Genomic DNA, 19,463 nt, shown 5'->3' with positions numbered 1-19,463 from the left:
CTCTCTCCCCTCCTGAATTTCAGCTCTGTGAGGGCAGAGATACTGCCTACTTGCTGCTCTCGCCCCAATGCCCAAAACAGTGCCTGGCACACAGTAGGCACTTGGTAAATTTTTGTTTGTTTGTTTGTTTTTGAGACAAAGTCTTACTCTTGTCCCCAGGCTGGAGTGCAATCAATGGTGCGATCTCGGCTCACTGCAACCTCTGCCTCCCGGGTTCAAGCAATTCTCCTGCCTCAGCCTCCTGAGTAGCTGGGATTACAGGTGCCTGCCACCACACCTGGCTAATTTCTGTATTTTTAGTAGAGACGGGGTTTCACCATGTTGGCCAGGCTGGTCTTGAACTCCTAACCTCAGGTAATCCGCCCACCTCAGCCTCCCAAAGTGCTTGGATTACAGGTGTGAGCCACAGTGCCCAGGCTTGGTAAATATTTTAACTGACTCACACCAGGTCAGACAGCACAACTTCATTTCAGAAATGAAGTCAATGTAAGTTCCCACCATAGTCCTCTCCTCCTCTTTCTTTCCCAAATTCCTCTATTTGGCTCTAAAATTCTAGATGTGTGACAAGAGGCAAGTTATTTAACCTCCTGGGTCCTCAGTTTCCTTGTCTGTAAAGGAGGGATATTTATGAACATATTTCATAAAGTCACGGTGAGGATTAAATGAGTTAACACACATACAGTATTTAGAATAGAGCCTGACAAGTGATACTGGCTACCAATTTTATCTTCATCATCATCACCATTGATATGGTTTGTCTGTGTCCCCATTTAAATCTCATCTTGAATTGTAGTTCCCATAATCACCATGTGTTGTGGGAGGGACCTGGTGGGAGGTAACTGAATCATGAGGGTGGGTTTTTCCGGTGCTGTTCTCATGTTAGTGAATAAATCTCATGAGATCTGATAGTTTTATAAAAGGGCAGTTCCCCTGCACTCACTCTCTTGACTGCCACCATGTAAGACATGACTTTGCTCCTCCTTCTCTTTCTGCCATGATTGTGAGGCCTCCATGGCCATGTGAAACTGTGAGTGCATCAAACCTCTTTTTTTTCTTTTTTTATAAATTACCCAGTCTCAGGTATGTCTTTATTAGCGGCATGAGAACAGACTAATACAACCATCATCATCATTATCTCTCTCCCATCCTCTTTATTTCCTTGTCATTTTCTTTCGTCTTTATCCTTTTAAAATACTTTGCTCTCGCTCCATACGAGCCCCTTCTTTCTCCTGAAAAGCAGTACAATCCTCATTTTTCTAGAACATGCAGAGAAAGGCTGGGACACTTAGACAGTGGACACACCATCCACTTTCCTCGGTTCCCCAACACTCGCCCACAGTCTGAGAAAAGTGGGATGACACTCTCTGCCATTCTTCTCATTGGAGTTCTGGCACAATCACAGGCATCAATAATTCTGGAAAATGACACATACAATCAACACCTATGGCCCTCCTGTGCTTGACAAAGTACCCAACAGAACATGCATCTTTCCAATTTAAAACAGGGATGACTGGGAATTGATAGAAATGTTGAGTCCCCAAATTTGGTTACCAACTAAATCAAAGCTGGCTTGGAGTCTTCCCCAAAAGAAGGCTTTTGGAGATGAAAATGGTCTTTTATCTCACCAGCAAGGTAGGGAATGAGGTGTGCTTCCATCTCCACACCTCTGATGATGAAGCTGTTTGCCGGGTTTGCATCCTCCCCTCACCCCTCCTTTGGTCCCTGATAATAGCTTGGATGGGGGTCCAGGAATACAGAAGCAGCTGTTACTCCTGCCCATGGGGCCACAGAAATGCTTTCAGGGCAGGGTGGTTAGGAGGGGTGCTGCGGTAGAGTGCAGCAGAGGCCAGGAGAGGAAATCACCATCACCCACCCAATCCCGCCATCCCCATCTCCCATAATTGACTGCCAGGGGAGTGGGGTGGGGGAAGTAGCTTATACATAATGCAGAGGTGATGCCCACCAGAGACATAAGTAAGACAAATATCCTATAGTGAAACCCAGGAGAGCTCTCTTTCTGGAATTCTGAGCAAATGCTGTCTTTTGGCACCATGCTATGTCCAGGGTAGGGAAGTTAGAGACGGAGTCCCAAGTCCTAGAAATCCACCCAACATGAGCTCTAATCCTCTGCCTCAGTCTCTACATCTGTAGGAAGCATGGACAGCTCACTGGCCTCTGAAGTGGGCTTGGAGGGAAGGTTTAAGCCTCACAACGCTAGGGCCTGATAATTAATTGAGAGAAATATTGTGTCTATATGTATAATTACACCCACACCTCACATATGTGGAAGTATAATATTAATCTCATTTGTACTCTCTATATTTGTATTTTGCAAGGAGTAAATTTAAAGATTCTTGACCCATGGGCAGAGGCACAGTTCTGTTATAAGACAGAAAGCTTTGAGCCATATGGATCAGAGCTGATGAGATCAGATTTGGCTTGTAAGTCCTTCGTTGTACCTTCTACAATGACAGAATACATTACCATTTTTTAGTATTCATTACTGTCAGACACTGGGCCAAGTGCATTACATACATTACCTTCATTTTATTTTTTTTAATTTTTTGTTGGGTACAATGATTGATTTATTTATTTAAATAGTTTTGGGGAACAGGTGGTGTTTGGTTAGCTCCCACTTAAAAGTGAGAATATGCCATACTTGGTTTTCCATTCCTGAGTTACTTCACTTAGAATAATGGTCTCCAACTCCATCCAGATTGCTGTGAATGTCATTATTTTGTTCCTTTTTATGGCTGAGTAGTATTCCATGGTGTATTTATACCACATTTTCTTTATCCATTCATTGGTTGATAGACATTTAGGCTGGTTCCATATTTTTGCAATTGTGAATTGTCATGCATTACCTTTATAACCTCAACACTATCCTATGAGACAGGTGTTACTACTTTGATTTCACAGATGAAACCAGGCTCAAAGTGGTTAAGTAACTTGCCTGAGGTCACACAGTTAGTAAATAGGAGAGCCAGGATTCAAACTCAGTTTGACTGTGGCAAAAACCCTTACTCTTACCTAGGAGCCATTGGTTCTTAGACTTCAATGTGCATCAAACTCACCTAGGGTAATAGTTATTAAAATGTAGGTTCCAGGTCTCACTTCTTGACATTCTGATTCAGTCTGGGGTGGGACCCAGGAATCTGTATCAGGTGAGTCCGATGCAGGTGGTCCAGGAACCCATTTTAATACTCCTCTAACTAATCCTGCCCAGAGGAAACACATGGGTTGGATGTGAATTCACTTCTTCTCCTCATCCAGCTTCCTTAATCAGCCCATCTCTCTCCATCCCTCAGTCCCCTTCCTCAGAATTCATGCCAGTTAGCAAACATACTAACTTATGTGTATCTACACAGATATACCTATGTAGCTGTTTCCTTTTACTTTGAGAGGACTGTCAAGAGGTTTTTTCCCTTTCTTAACTTTACAGTAACCCCCTGCCTTTGATTTTTCAATGGAAGAGTCTTTGTCCTTCACATTCATGGAAGCTTCTTACTCCTGCAAACACTTATCTCCACCCTGTGTGTTTTCCTCTGGATCGTCTAGTGAGAAAATTAATCTTTTTTTAATGAGCTGCTTCATAAAAAAGGTGGCAGGGCTAGTGTGTACATCTCCACTCACCAACCAGAAAGCAAACTCCAGAGAAGCACAGCTTCATTTTCTTATATTCCTCCCCCAAGAGGAGAAAGTCCAATCTTCACACACAGGATGAGGCAGGTGTATGGGGTGTGTGTGTGTGTGTGTGTGTGTGTGTGAGAGAGAGAGAGAGAGAGAGAGAGAGAGAGAGAGAGAGAGAGAATGAATGCGAGTGCACCAAGGTGGTGCCTAATAATGGCCCCAATTTTTTCTGCTTCCTGGCTGGAGACACCATAGTTCATAGATCAAGGTTCCTAAAGATGTCACCAAAAAAAAGAAAAACAGCCTCTCTTCTTCTTAGTCCCACCCAGGCTATTTCACAGGGCACAGGCCAGTGTCCTCATCACCCACCCACATGCAGACAAGCCCAAGAACCATGGTTGCCCTGCTCCATTCTCACCTCTGTGTAGGCTTGGGTCACCTGCTCATACAAGGTCTGGTGGTGGTGGATTGCCAGCTCTAGGTCCTGCATCTCGGATGGCAGACCACCTTCACTGCACATCTTGCACCAGGCATCCACTCCCGACAGGAACTGGAAGGAGATGCAGGGTGGGTCAGTGGGGGAGCACTGGGGGTGGGGAGTTGGGTGGATTATGGAGAGAGGGTCAGATACCTTGGGAAGAAACATCAGGACTTCTGAAAGCCTTCAGAGACCACTGTAGAGGGTAGAGTTTTTTTAATTCTATGAACACTAACTCCTAGTAAGAAATCAGACCAAGGCACCCATTTAGGAAGTATAGTCTCCACAAAATTGACTATTATGAAACTGTAGGTGGCAGGTGAATCATCAGATGTTCAATAGGTTATAGCTACACACTAACTGTAACGTCTAGGTATGGAAACAGCTCACCACATTCCATGGATACATTAGAGCTTCTTGCCCCATGCACACACACAGGCACACGTGAGGGGCTATGTGTAACGTAAGGAGATGTTCCACATCTGTGCTTTACAGTATGTACATCCAGTTGTGAAGACAAGCAAAAAACACCTCACACAGACCACCAGGAACCCCAGGAAACTTGCAGAGACCATCCCATATGGGACGGAAACTGACCTCAACAGGTCTCCCACTGTTGGGTCAGTCCCCTGAAGGGTGGAAACGAGAAAGGCAGTCTAGGGGGACAGGCTGTGCTACACCTACTGCATCCCAGGCTGTGATATATAGACATAGATCTTGACAGACATCAAATTATTTAAAAATTAAAATTAACAACTGTGGAAGACTATGGGTCTTCACGCACAAAGGGTAAGCTAACTGAAATCACTCAGATTTATTGGGTGGAAAAATGCACCTTTAAAATGCAAATAATTCACCCAACAGTCTGGAATCGTTCTGTCTGTGATTCCTCTTGCCTGGATGCACAGCTCCATTTAAATTAATTGCCTAAATACCTCTTTATCCCATTGCCAAGAACAGCCCATATGAGGACAATAAAGAGCTGCCTAAATAAATACATGGAAAAAATAACTTTGAGTCATGTTTTTCCCCAGTTAAAAAGAAGCATGGTTTATGAATGTCCCTGAAGGACTAGTAATACCTGCAGAAATTGCATTAAAAAATAGATACAAATAAAATTGCTTCTGATCCAAACCAGTCCAGTCAGGAAACATGAAATAAACGTGCACTTCTCCAGTTTTCTCAGTTCTGGTACAGCAACCGTTTACATTCTAGTTTTGTTGTCACTGTCAGCTTTCAGTCCCTGGCCTGTTGATTGTTGTGGTTGACTTCATTCTGTACATTTTGTAACACATTAGACCATTTCTAAGCAATTCTGGAAGAGTGCCAGGTGCCATCGAGTATCAGATCATATAATATGTACATGCTGAAATCTCAGAAGCTTCTTTGCTCCACCAATAACTACTTTACAAATGACCCTGGGAGCAACTTGACATTCTTGTGTCAATCATGGGGGGAACACTCCTTCAAGGCTCTTGGGATTTCTCTGCAATATTCTAACAGGTGGCCTGTAGCATATCCCACAAAACGATCACCTCAAGGAGATAATGCCAGAGAGACAAAGAGAGAAGCAGTTGGGTCTTCCTTACCAATCTGGGCAAACCTTGAATAAAGTATGTAAGTGATAAGGTTGAAGACAGAACAGGAGATTGGACATCAATATTCTCATGGCCCTAAGAATGAACCAGTCACTGTCAGTCACTACCACCAACAACCTTAACAACAGCGACAAAAAGATATGGCCAAATCCCTCTCAAAGTATAGGGTTGTGCTTGATACAAGTATTATTTCAGTCTTTGGGAAGTTCTTAGGTGGAAATAGACACAAATGGAGGAAATAAAAAGATACCAGGATAGTATGTGGTGCAAATACCCATAGTAGTAATGTCCACTGTTTAGTAAGCACACGAGGCACCTTACATATTCCATCTCTCGTGTTGTATCTTTAGCACAGCCCTGTGCCATTTATGATTAGCTCCACATTACGGAAGAGGAAACGAGCTCAGAATGGTGATGTGACTTGCTTAAGGGTGAATGAATGGTGGAGCTGGGATCAGAATCCATATGTCTTGCCTCAAAGTCTAGACTCTTAATTATGCCATGTTGCTTTCCACACTAGAGAGGGTAACAGAGGGAGAAATTTAAGGTGTGACCAGGTGTCTGACTCTCCTTGGCCTATATTACCCAAATGTGATGCAAAGAAAGAATTGTAGAGGTTAAGACCACAGGCCTAGTGTTAAACACACCTGAGGTGATAGCCTATCTACTCATAGATTGTGTGATTTTAGCAGTGGTGTGTTAGAAAATGTTTAACAACCAGCATATATATGTATGTGTGTATATGACTATATATTACATATACACAGGTAAGTGCATTTACAAATTTTACTGATATAAAGAATGTATAAAACACAATTTACAGAGAACAACAGCATATACAATACTCTGTATTGTATATTTAATGTAGCCAGTTGATTCTCACAGGATGCTTTTGACCTATGGTTGCAACTGACAAACATGTATAGTTCTGACACACATGCTGGTTGATATTTTCACTATGTTAAGGAGTGAGACAAAGGTGAAAAGCACCTGAATACTATGCCAGAACATCACGTGTTCATCAAGGATGTCAGCAACTTCTTTGCTGAACCAAATAACAGTTTTTGAATATTGGAAGAATATTTCCTTGATTTTTGTGTGTTATTTACAACGTAACAGCTATACACAGGACACATTTTTAAGTTTAGTCTGCATTTTCAAACACTTTCTCCCTCATTTTCTTAAGACTCTAGGCAACAATAAAGCAATAAATCAATCCCTGGTTTGTAGCATCTGATAATTTCTATAATATGAAACTCCTACCATGGTGTATTTTAAGCTACCAATGTGACATCACCAACATGGAGTTGGGAAGAGGTGATCCATACATAGCACACAATTGTATGGTATTTCCACCACAGAAAAAATAAATACATAAAAATGATTTCAAGAACATAGGTAATAACAATATGTTGTAAAATAATCAGGAAGTGATGAATTTTGAGTATTTATTAACTTTGCTTTTAACATAACATATTTAATTATAAACCTACATAATCAAGCAATAGCTAGAATGTGACAACCAGTTCTCAAAATTCCTGAAAATTTAACAACTGTCTCTCCATGAGCTGGTTCAAGACAGGCTCCAACACATCATGGGATCTTAGGCAGGCCAATCACTTAATCTCTCTGAGCTTCAGTGTTCCTCTTTGTAAAATGGGTTAGCAATGTCACTGGCCAATGCCTGGACACTTAGTAAGTACGAGTAATTATTATCTTGACCCATTATATTATTGTTATATTCCCATTATCCATAGCAAATGCTTCATGTAAAATTAGTTTCCCCTGCTCTCAGCACCTCAATGATCACTTTACATTCACCTCTTTGATCTGTGTTCAAAGAATGTACACTAAGCAGACGGTCCACACATGCACACATGCACATGCAACCACTACCAAGCAAAATGTAAAAAGGCTCTGGGTCCCCTCTTGTTTGTATGAGAAGCAAAGTCACCAAGAGTTACCAATGTTTCTTTGTGCACACAGGGGCCATCAAAGTGGTAGAACATAGGTTATTGTTGCAATGACTCAGCAGGGTCTTCAGTGTTTCAAAAAGACAGGTGGAGCTCCCTATAGAGAGTGTGTGTGCTTCCATCCAGCCCTCCCCTGCCCATGCCCAACCCTTCCTACCAACAGCAGCTGCTGCAGGTTTCTGCACCTTACCTGCTCAGCCTTCTGGTGGAACACAGCAGACATGGCGAGGATGGTGCTGCGTTCATCCAGGGCAGCAGCGAAGCTCTTCCACTCCTGGTCCAGCTGGGTGGAGATCTGCTTGATTTGTTGTGAGGCATAATGACCGGCCTCAGAGAGGCGGGAAGCCACGGACATGATGCGGTTGATGTTGACATAGGCATTCTGGAAAGAAAAGGAGAGTGCTCAGTGGGGCAGGCTCAAAAGACATCCACTGAGCACTTTCATGGGGTACATATTTGGGGAAGGGAGCTGCCCAAAAGTCTGAGAGATGCTGGTACAGTCCATACTAGTGTATTTGTTTTTGGCCCAAGGGAAATCTTTTTCTACAATTCAATTTCAGTAGATAGCAGGGAACTTTCATTGTGGGGAACCAGCATAGATTTTGTGCCAAATATTAATGCACTTTAATGCAGTCACTTTACATGGACTACTTTATGTAATCCTCACAACCATCTTATGAGGTCATTCCCAAGGACGGCACATAACTCTCAAGAGCGTTCTTTGGAAGTGATGGCTCAGACGAGGGCACAAGCTAAAGGAGGCAGAGAAATCTCTCTTGCTCAGGGGAGAGCTGTACCCAGGACACTATTGCCATCTACATACAACAAACGGGGCAGAAGTACTCATCAAAGAGGGCAAAGGAGACACAGTAATTCCACATCTTCCTATCACCTAGCAAAGATGTCCCCACCTTCCTCCTACCTTCTTCAGCCCTTTCAAAAGAGCTGAGGCACTGGTCATCAAACAGGGTTTAAATAAAGACAGCATTTGAAGCCACACACTTTTCCATGCTAATAATAAGGTCTGTGAAGCCCTTTCTTATCTCTGCTTGATTTAGGAAGATTTCCCCACCTGACCCCAAAAGGCATCTGTGGGTACCCCAAAAGGCATCAAGGAGGGGCTCTCTTGATCCATTGTCTCCTGTCATCTTGTGTTTTGTTTACTTGTTTTGTTTACATTCATTCCCATCTTTACTTGCTAATTAAAAATTCATGAACATGTATGCTGTTTCCTATTAGGTCACTGAAAAATGCTCCAGGAAGGAACAAGACAAAAGAAAAACGCCACAAACATAAGACAGTAGTGATTATGGCTATTTTTAACTGCTATCTCCTATTAGTTGTCTGAGGTGTCAAAACAAACAGGTAAGGTTGTGGCATCCACAGGGAGCTTTTCCGAATCACACAATGTCTGCATGAAGGAGGACCAGGGAGGCAGGTTATTCACACACCTTCATTATTTGTTACAAATCTTCTCAAATGATTATACATGTTCTGCAGTAACAGCATTTTGTCTAGGTTCTATTAGCTCAGATGTAGTTCATTAATACTGAGTAGGTTTAATGAAGGTTCTTTATTTTCCTTTCTCACTTCCCTCATGGTCCCCATTCGTCTTAGCTGTCCCTGACCTCTAAGCACACCATCCCAAACCTGGGCCAGGTTGGTAGGGTCTCTCTTAATTTAAAATGTCTCTGTGGAAGTTTAAAAGGTTAAGTGAAGAACTTCCACACAAATCCATCCTGATGTCTAATGACCCCTATGTGTCATCTCTCTTTTTAGTCTGGCCTGAGAGCTTTCTGGCATAGTGCATTTCCCTAAGAGAACTAGGACATTACTGATTCTTGTTATGGGAAATAATTATCCCTCAAAGATGTAAGAATCATTCTCAGCCTTGTTTTCTGAGTTAGGACACAAATTCTACTGAAAATTAAACTCTATTTATGGAACTGACAGAAAAACCACTCTGCACTTAGAAATAGAGAGGAAGAATGGGGAGGGGGAAAGCACACACTGATTTTGACAGTTTTATCTTCTATGGGAAGAATAGCATGGGAAGTCCCTCAAATCTCCTGCTCATGTCATTGTCTTACTTTGGGTTCTCCCCAAAGCAGACCTTGAGACAATTATTTGGGAGAGACAGTTTACTTGGGCATGGTCCCAGGAAGCATAGTGAAAGGGAGGGGAAGTCAATGAGGAAAGGGAGGGAAATGAATAAAGGATGTGTTAAGTTCTGTGAGCAACTGGGGTTCAATCCCTGTTGAGACCTTTTGAGAAAGTATAAAACACACCTCTGAGCTGTCCCACTGAGGGGTGAGGAATCTGGGTTACTGATGCACTAAGTCCCATTGATCTTTGGTTGAAGGTCCTTCCTGGGGTAAGTTCCTGGCATTTCCAGCCGAACCCACAAACAGACCAAGCACACTTCTGAGGTCAGAGAGTGATCACTGCCGATAAATGCAGGAAGCTGTCAGTCTGCATGAGAATCACCTGCAGATGACCCCCAGGGCAGGCTGAGGCCATATAGGTGGGACATTGACAGTGTCTGATAGAGCTGTCCTCCCAAACTGGATTCAAATCCTGGAATCCATGCTCCTGCCCCCTTACCCAGATCTATCTAGGTTTTTGGGTTTTCCTGTCCTGGAGAAAGGCCTTGTATACTCTGGCCAGATAGAATGCAAGAAAAGCAGTAAGAGCAAGGCACTACCCTATCCCCAGATATACCCTATAGACACCCAGCCCTTTGTCATCACTGCCTATTACATCCTCCTCCCTCCCATGGCACACAGGGAGGCATATTTCTGCTTACTTTTAGGAAGAACTTTCTAGCTATTAGAGGTGTCCAACTGTGGCTGCCTCTGTAGACTCTTAACACCTTGTCACTCATTCAAATATTTATGGAGAGTGGGCCAGGCTCTGTGTTGGGAGCTGTAGGAGATCAAAGAGGAATAAGATAGGATTCCTGCCCATCCACCCCCTGCTCACAGGGGCTCACAGCTGAGACTTAAGACAAGTCCTCAAATAACTGTAATTTAAGGCAAAATGAAGCAAGTGCTTCCACAGAGGTAGAAGCGACTCCCTGTGGGGATTCAGAGGGAAGGGATCTGAACCACTGGCAGGGTTGTTGGGAAGAGGCTCCCCGCATGAAAAAGAATGGGGAGGCTGGCAGTCCTCCACAGTCCCCTTCAACCTCTAAGCCTGTGATCATAGATTAAAACTAAAAGCACATAAACAAAAAAAGACCACAGCTTACAGTTCACATTCTAGACTAGCACAGTAAATGCTTTTTTTGTTTCCTTATCAGCAGGCGGAGAAATGTCTTGCTAAAACTAACAAATAATTATGCCTCACAAAAGAAGTAGAGGCAGTATCCCTCATAATAGAGGGATAAATAAAATGTTGACTTATGAATTTGCTCATTGTTCTTCCCTATAGCCCCTTTTCAGAATATGAAACACTTCAGGCAAGTCACATTGCCCAAGTTCATCATCTTCTCCTTCATTTTCCTTTACCCCAGAACCTGAGAGAAACGGGCAGCTAGATTCTAAACTGCAGTTGTCCCTAGGTTCAACGACAGCCACACAACAAATGAGAAGGGACTAATGGCAAGGAAGGTCTCCAATGACTTAAAAGGAAAGAATGAGGTTAAAGAGCTGGATTAGGAGTCTGAATAAATCGGAGTGCTTACTCATTAAGCATAAACGACTTTTCATGGCCTTTGGTCAATCCATTTGTGTGGTTCTTCTGGGTGACTGTTTATGCCCCTATTAGGAACATTTGGGAGGTATGTTTGTCCTTGGGACATGGCCAAGAGGAATGGATATTTTGGCTCTTTACAGCTTTCCCATTTCCTACCAGCTGCCCCCTCCACTCTCTTCCATCTCCCTGGCTCTCCCATTCTTCCCTGCCAGCCTTCAATGCCTTTCCATCTGCAGAGCTGCCCATTAGTCAAGGGCATTAAAATCACTGGGCCAGGAATCAAGAGTCATGAGTTTTGGTCCCAGCTCTGGCATTCACTTAAGATATGACTTGACTTCTCTGTGCCTCAGTTTCCTCATCTGTGAGGGAGTCGACCTAATGATTGCAGACATTCCATTTCTGAGTAAGTAATGTCAGTTCCAGGAGACCAGGAGCATAGTGTTGCCTACTCCAGAGGTATATGTAGCCCAGGCCTGCTGTCCATGTCTCAGCACCTCATGCTGGCTCTGCTCACTGCCCAGTAGTGTGAGCACCAAGACTGGAGATGGACCCCTGAGTCCTTCAGCTTCTAGGTGACCAAGGGCCAGAGGCCCTTCTCCCCCTCTCCTCTTTAGCCCCTTCCCCTCATCTGAGATGCTCAGACTAACCAGTTTCCCTGGCCAGAAAGTAATAACTCAACTAATAATTCTAGCTTGATATGTATCTTCTTAAATCCTTTCCTCAAAACTGATTTATTAAATTTAAACCCCCCTATATATGCAGTCTGTTGTTATTAAATTATTATCATTATCCAAAGTATGGCACAGCCCAAGGTATAGACACAATCTACCCTGCAGAAGGCAATGCACCTGCAGCATGGTCCGTTGCATTATCTGCCCCATCTTACCTCCCCCCAAAGCCTTTCCTCCCATCATTTTGGTCATAAACAGGAAAAATAACTAAATTCCAACAAAATCTCGATAACTCGAAAACCGTGTATATTGACACCCTGCCCTCACTTTTGTTACCCACAAAATTCTTTTTTTCATTCCTGCAGTCCTTAACTGGAGATCACAGGATGGAGAGACCCTTCTTCTGAGGCCTTGTCCTGTGCTGTGATTAACTGAAATCGATGGAGCAGAGTCATTGTCCTGAAAGAACTGCTTGGCAGAATCTTGATCAAAGTTTTCAGCCCTGCCAAAAGGGCTCCCACTTCCAACCTGATTCCTGGCTTACGCCGACTGGCTACAAAAACAAGATAATGATAGCTTTCCATTAAAAACCTTAGCTAAATTTTCTCTTTGTGATTTCTTATGTGGTATACTGAAAGAAATACTGCTTATTCTAGAAATAATCATTTATGCAAGTTATCATTTTGGTAACCTTAAGCTATGTGTCGGGGGCTGATTATAAGAGAAGATCATTGCCAAGAGAAGGTATTATTTGAATCCCATTCATTTCACTCCTAAAAGCAGAGGTGAACTTTACACTTTTGTGGTCATAGGCCCCCACTCTGAATGAGACACATTCTCTGTGGATTACATGAGATAACATAAAGCATCCAGCCAGATGCCTGGCACAAAACCAATAGTGCAAAGAATGTCATATCTTTTCCCCATTCAGTTCCAGGAGATTGGCATTAACTCTAAAAGTTAGGTGCATACCAAATCAAAGTATTAGTAAAAAGTACAACAAAAAGAAAAATCTACCAATGATTCCAACAAGAGGCAAAATAAGCGAAGTCTCATTGTCTTTCACAGAGAGCACAACACAAGGTTCCTACTATTCCCTACTATAGCTGTTAATGCTGCCCTAACCACTTACCAGGCTATGCCCCACATGCCACAAACCCTCTGCTGCAGACACTATTCCCCTAGGAGTTAAAGGTCTGGAGCCCAGAATTGTCTATAAGTTTTTCCTTGACCCAGAGAGATCAGAGGATTCAGAATCAGCCAATAAGGTGCTTTCTGGGCCATGCTCTTTCAATACAATGTCCTTCCATACCTTAAGTTGGAAAAATAGGGTCTTTATCTCTTGAGATAGTCTTCTTGGGGTGCCTCAACCACCTTGGCATGTGATAGCCACATCCAGAGCGCTCAGAAGTGGGGCCATCTTGTCTTCATACAAGGAAACAGATCCTTCTCCTTATCACAAACTGTATTACAAAAGGTGACAGAAGCCTCCTCCCCATGCTGGGTGTTGGGGCTCTTCACTTTGTGGTCTATGGGCAACGTGACTTGTCTTCAGCTCGAGAGAGGCAGAGGAAGCCCATCAAAGAGCTGTTTCATCTCTGCAAAGAACAAGTCCTGAGCACAGGGTTCTCAATTCCTTTCCAGTTAATGGGGCTACAGCTTTTTAATCATTACTATGAACATGAAAGGTGTGATCACCTGTCAGATCATCACAGGAGGCAAGGTATAACCACCACTTCGGGGACACTTTCCCTAAAGGGGCCCTGTCCTCTTGACAAGCTCTTGAGACCTTGACTTTCCAAATCAAAAAGTCAAGGGAGGGAGGCCGTGCAAACAACCAGCTGAGAGCCACGGTACTCAGCAAAATCACTCAGGTCAAATGAAAATCAAATGCTCAATGAAAAAGCTAATACAAAATATAAACAGTATTGCCTCGACTGAGAAAATATTATACATACAAGGGAAGCACACCCAAATGCTACCAGTTATTGAGTGCTTATTATTATTATTATTATTGAGATGGAGTCTCACTCTGTTGCCCAGGCTGGAGTGTAGTAGCACAATCTTGGCTCATTGCAACCTCCACCTCCTGGGTTCAAGCAATTCTCCTGCCTCAGCCTCCTGAGTAGCTGCGATTACAGGCGCATGTCACCATGCCTGGCTAATTTTTTGTATTTTTAGTAGAGACGGGGTTTTGCCATGTTGGCCAGGCTGGTCTCGAACTCCTGACCTCAAGTGATCCGCCTGCCTTGGCTTCCCAAAGTGCTGGGATTACAGGTGTGAGCCACTGCGCCTGGCCTGAATACTTATTTTGTACCAGGTATACATGATGGTGGGAACTTTTCTTTAGGGTCTTTTTCTCATCTCTATTCTCTTATGTATAGAAAAGTTAAAAAAATTTTTGGTATATATATTTTATATATATAATTTATATATAATATAAATAATCAGGGAGAAAAGGGTTATTAAAACTATACAGAGGAGACTCTTCCTCCCCACTGAAGTTAACAATCAAAATATCAGATGTCAAAACACCTGATGGAGCTAGGGAACTTATGTTCAACCTCCTACTTTTATCAATTCACTCTTTTTATTGAGGTGCAAAGTTTGTTGGTTTCTAGTTTCTTTCTTCCCCACTATAAATAATGCTAGGGGTTTATTGGTATTTTTAACTTTAATAGATTTGGTTTTTTAAATTTCCTTTTTCTTATAGATGGAGTCTAGCTATGTTGCTGAGGCTGAACTCCAACTCCTGGGCTCAAGCGATCCTGTCTTCTCAGCCTCCCAAACTACTGGGATTATAGGCATTTGGTATTTTTAATTTTAATTTTAAAAATTATTTTAATATATCTTTAATACATTTAGCTGGGTTGCACTCCATCAAAGTTGAAATTACTCAAATGTCCCCATCTCTTTTGACTTCAGCAAAAAATATATATATTTTTAGTAAAGTACAATTTACATATAGTAGAATAAGCAGGTTTTAATGACCAAAACTGCTTTTCTAAAGACAAGAATATAAAACCACTTTATTTAAAGTTTTTAGAAGCCAAGTTCATGCAGCAATCTCATTTTACAGTTAGGAAATAAAAAAAGGAACCCAGCCATTGCTTATATCTACCTAATGTGTGTGATATCAGTCAAGCGACACGCTCAAAGAAAGAGGAAGAATGAGACTAGAGCCCCAGCATCTTGATTTCCTCTCTACCCGGCCCCTCTGCTTATTGCTCCCTTTTTCTTGTGCCCTGCAGCTTATATTAACTTAAGTTTTTATTTCCTCAATCTCAAAGCAATGAGGAATAGTATTTGGAGATATTCCAATACAGTTTTCAGAGACCTTGTGAGTAACATTCAGTATCAGTAAGAAAATAGATTGTGTCAAAGCAATGGAAAAAGCTCAGCCTCATCTCCTTTCTCCAGCTTAATAACACCATATGTATTACTTATATCTTTGCCAGTAGAAAACTCACTTTGGGTCCTAAAGCTGTTAAATCATTAGTTTATGATTAATTAGTTTAACATTACCATGTAAACCTGCGGATCCCACCTCGAAACATATGGACACTGGGATAGTAACATCTGGAATAAGAACTGTCCATGCTTGAAACTATACTACAATAGCTATGAGATGTGATGAGCTCTAAAGGAAACCTCCAACTTCTGCCTCCCATGAACCACAGGGTGCCCTCTGGGGGGCCAAATGGGGCAGCTGACTGATGACTATCTGATCAGGTCTGGCCAAACAGTAGGCCAAACCATGTGGAGGCCATCTGTCACTGCCGGATGGAGACAGAAAAGGAACAGGAATAGCCCCAGTGCACAGCAAAGATAACATTGGCTCACGAGTCCTGTCCCTCTGGCCTGGCTTGCCATAGCAATGTTTCCTCCAGCAATTGCTTTACAAACCATTAAGCAGCCATGAAAACAAGCGCCTGGCCATATGTCCAAAGGCCACAGGAAACCCAGGATCTGGTTTAAGAAAAAAGAGAAGCTCCTCTCTCTCTCTCAGCTCTGAGTAAACCTCCTTGGGCAGGGTAAATGTTTTTGTATGAGGCATCATTGCAAAATTGAAATGGTAGGGAATGATGGGTACAGCTGGAATCAGATTCAGGGGCACCTAGTGAGGCAAGTGATTAGGGAAAATTGCAGCTTTTCTGGGTTAGGATGTAGTAACTTTAGGCTACCTTTAAGGTTGAAATTAGAGCCTCTAAGACTTCCGGGAAATATATTTATCAGCATTTTATCCCCAACTGCCCCCCCAGCCCCCGCCTTTTTTTTTTTTTTTATAAGGCCTGGCTACTTAGAGCTTGATCTGTGACACCGGCTTCACCTAGCAGCTTGTTAGAAATACAGTATTTCAGGCCCTTCCCCAACTTTCTGAATCAGAATCTGCATTTTAACAAGATTCTCCCAGGTGATAGGTATGCACATTAATGTTTGAGAATCTCTGCAGTTAGGAGCTGAGGAGCTTCCCCGAACAAGAACTATTTCTTCTAGCACGCCTGATCTTAACAATAGCTGAACATTTGCAAACATAACATCATGCCAAATGTGCTTAAAATGTACAAACACATTTCACCCTTAGGCCATCCCTGACAAAGTCACTGTCATTATCCCCTATTTACAGATGAGGTGGTAAGGTTCTGAAAAATTTAAATAACCTGCCTAGGATCACAGTACTAAGAAGGAAGTACAGAGCTACAGTTAGCACCTACTGCCCCAGCTGTTTTACTTTGCCATAAATGCAATAGCTGGGGCACTTCCCTCTCCCTTGAGGGAAGACGATGAGAAATTTCTACTGAAGATCTAAAAATCACAGCCGAGAGAAAAAGAGCCTCTGGAGAGAGAACTCAGTAAGCGTGTTTTCATCTCTGAAGCTTTCCCATTGGGCCCTTGACGTGCTCTTGGATTTTCCAGAATAGCCTAGCTCCGGAATGGGCAGGAGCCTGGTAGGTGGAATTGTCTTGCCCCCTCCTGCCTTGGAGCAATAATCTCTACCTGTAAATCTGAAGCCAGGTGCCCTGAGGAACAGGTCATTTTCTCCATAGAACCGCAAGAAAGTTCAAGATTAAGGCAACTCTTTGCTTTCATCAATATCTTGCCTTATAGCTGGAGTCTTAAATATGTCATCCTATATGTTTATTCATCCATTCATTAATTCAACAATACAAGACATTGTACAAGCAAGGTACAAGACAGACAAAATTCCTATGTTCTCAGAGTTTACCTTTTAGTAGAAGAGTCAGACAATAAATTAATAAATATTTACTATATCTTTATTTCAGTGTTACATAAAATATGCCTGGGAAAAGGATAGCACGTGATGGGGCTGGAGAGTGCTACATAAAATAGAGAAGCCGGGGCAGGGTGACCCCTGAGCTTGACCCTGAATGAAGTAAGAAGGTGAGCCATGTGGCTATCTGCAGAAAGAGGAGCAGCAGGGGCAAAGGCCGTGAGGCAGGAATGTCTTTGGTGGGTCAAGAAACAGCAAGAATCCCAGGATGACCGGGACAAATGAACAAGTTGTAGAGGCTGAGATGTGAAAAGTAAGTGGGGTTCAGTCTATTGGAGCCCAGTAAGCCATGGTAAGGGACTTCGGCTTTCATTATGAGGAAAGGAAGACATGAAGGCATTTTAAGCAGAGGAGTGGCAAGATGTAACGGACCTCAACTTTAGGCAGGATCACTCAGGCTGTGGGTCAAGAATGGACTGCTGGGGAGCAAAGGTGGAGGCAGAGAGACCAGGTAAGAGCTACTACAGCAGTCCAGGCAGGAGCTGATGTCAGCTTGGATCAAGGGGGTAACCATGGAGGCGGCAATAAGAGGCCAGATTCTGGATATATTTTGAGATTAGAGCTGAAAGGACTTGCGGAAGACAGTCCTTTAGCTTTTCCTCATTTCCGGGCCTCTGGTTGTGTAAGGAACTGTGACTTCTGCTTTTTGTGCTGCTCCCTTCCCATCTGCCCGTCTCGTCCTGACCTCTCACACCTCTTCAGTTTCCTGACTTGCAAACGTCTCACATGTAATGTCTGTAATCAGTCTCTGTCCTTCATCTGGTACTCCTAGCTGGCTACCATGCTGTCCCCAAATGGCACTGTCACTGCTTATTATCGACACTTCATATTTGTGTTCTGCTTTACAGTTCAAGACTTCTCATGTGCATATCTCATCTGACATACTAGGTTTCACTGACCATTTCATGCCTTTCATTCAACTCCAGGAGACCACAAAGAAAGGCATAAGTCAGCTTTGGCTGAATTTCAGACAAATTAACTGCTTAGCAAATGGAGACCTGACGGAGAACAAGTAGTGGCCATAGATGAGTATGTGTAAGTGGGTGGGTCAAACGAGCTACAGGTCTCGGGGGCAAACACCAAGAGGATACAGCAAATAGCCTGGGTTATGGAACATGCTGACAAAGGACCTCAGAGAGCAGTGGACGGAAGCCAGAAAAGAAGGTCCCAGGATCGTGGGTAGAGAACCAGGAGTGAGGGAGAAAAGGAGGGAGATCTGGGGTCTGAAGGGGATAAGCAATAAAGAGAGATGGTTGAGCCAGGCAGTGCCAACCATGAGTCAGAAACCTGAGTCATCAGCCAAGTCCTGCTGGTCAGCTCAGAGGAGCCTTGCAGAAGGGACCCAGGCCATGTGTGCACTAGAGCAAAACTGAGAAGGCTGCCTAAACCAAGGAGCTTCCCTGTGCTTCCTGTTTGAATAGGAACCAATCCCCAAACATGGCTGATTAGAGATGGGGGGTAAAAGCAAATGGGACATCTGGAAAGGTTGGGATGGGGAGCAAGGAGTAGGGATTAAAACACAGGCACTCTTTCTCCCCGAAGACTCTTGAGGTCGGAGAAATGTCCTCATCTTCTCCTGTAGTTTAGATACTTGTCTCTCCAAACCTCATGTTGAAATGTGATCTCCAATGTTGGAGGTAGGGCCTAGTGGGACTTGTTTGGGTCAGGGGGACAGATCCCTTATGAATAGCTCCTCCTCAAGGTAATGAGTGTGTTCTCACTCTGTTAGTTCCCACAAAAGCTGGTTGTTAAAAGAACCTGGGCTGGGCATGGTGGCTCACATCTGTAATTCCAACACTTTGGGAGGCCAAGGTGGATCACTTGAGGCCAGGAGTTTGAGACCAACCTGGGCAACATAGTGAGACCCTGTATCTACAAAAAATTAAAAAATTAGCCAGCATGGTGGCATACACCTGTAGTCCCAGCTACTTGAGAGGCTGAGGCAGGAGGACTGCTTGAGCCCTGGAGGTTGAGGCTGCAGTGAGCCACAATCCTGCCACTGCATGCCAGCCTAGGAGACAGAACCAGATCCTTTCTCTCGTGCCATGTGACCTCTACATGCCAGTGCCTTTCATCTTCCTGTATGAGTGGAAGAAATCTAAGGCCCTCACCAGAAGCAGATGC

At 43.3% G+C, this 19,463-nt stretch overlaps 1 protein-coding gene across 27 annotated transcripts in view; it reads right to left on the bottom strand.

Annotated features, from left to right (window-relative positions):
• The window catches only part of KALRN (kalirin RhoGEF kinase), a 690,517-nt gene that overhangs the window by 390,241 nt on the left and 280,813 nt on the right, over positions 1 to 19,463 (bottom strand). For all 27 annotated transcript variants that reach the window (XM_016941792.4, XM_016941796.4, XM_016941798.4 and 24 more), the window contains exons 7-8: positions 7,870 to 8,061; positions 4,049 to 4,180 (exon numbers count right to left, since the gene is read on the bottom strand). In XM_016941792.4, coding sequence (XP_016797281.2) covers positions 4,049 to 4,180; positions 7,870 to 8,061 — 324 coding nt within the window. The remainder of the gene's footprint in view (positions 1 to 4,048; positions 4,181 to 7,869; positions 8,062 to 19,463) is intronic.

This window comes from Pan troglodytes, chromosome 2 (genome assembly GCF_028858775.2).
Source record: "Pan troglodytes isolate AG18354 chromosome 2, NHGRI_mPanTro3-v2.0_pri, whole genome shotgun sequence".
Classification (NCBI taxonomy): Eukaryota; Metazoa; Chordata; class Mammalia; order Primates; family Hominidae; genus Pan; species Pan troglodytes.
This window is presented reverse-complemented; position numbering and strand designations above follow the sequence as displayed.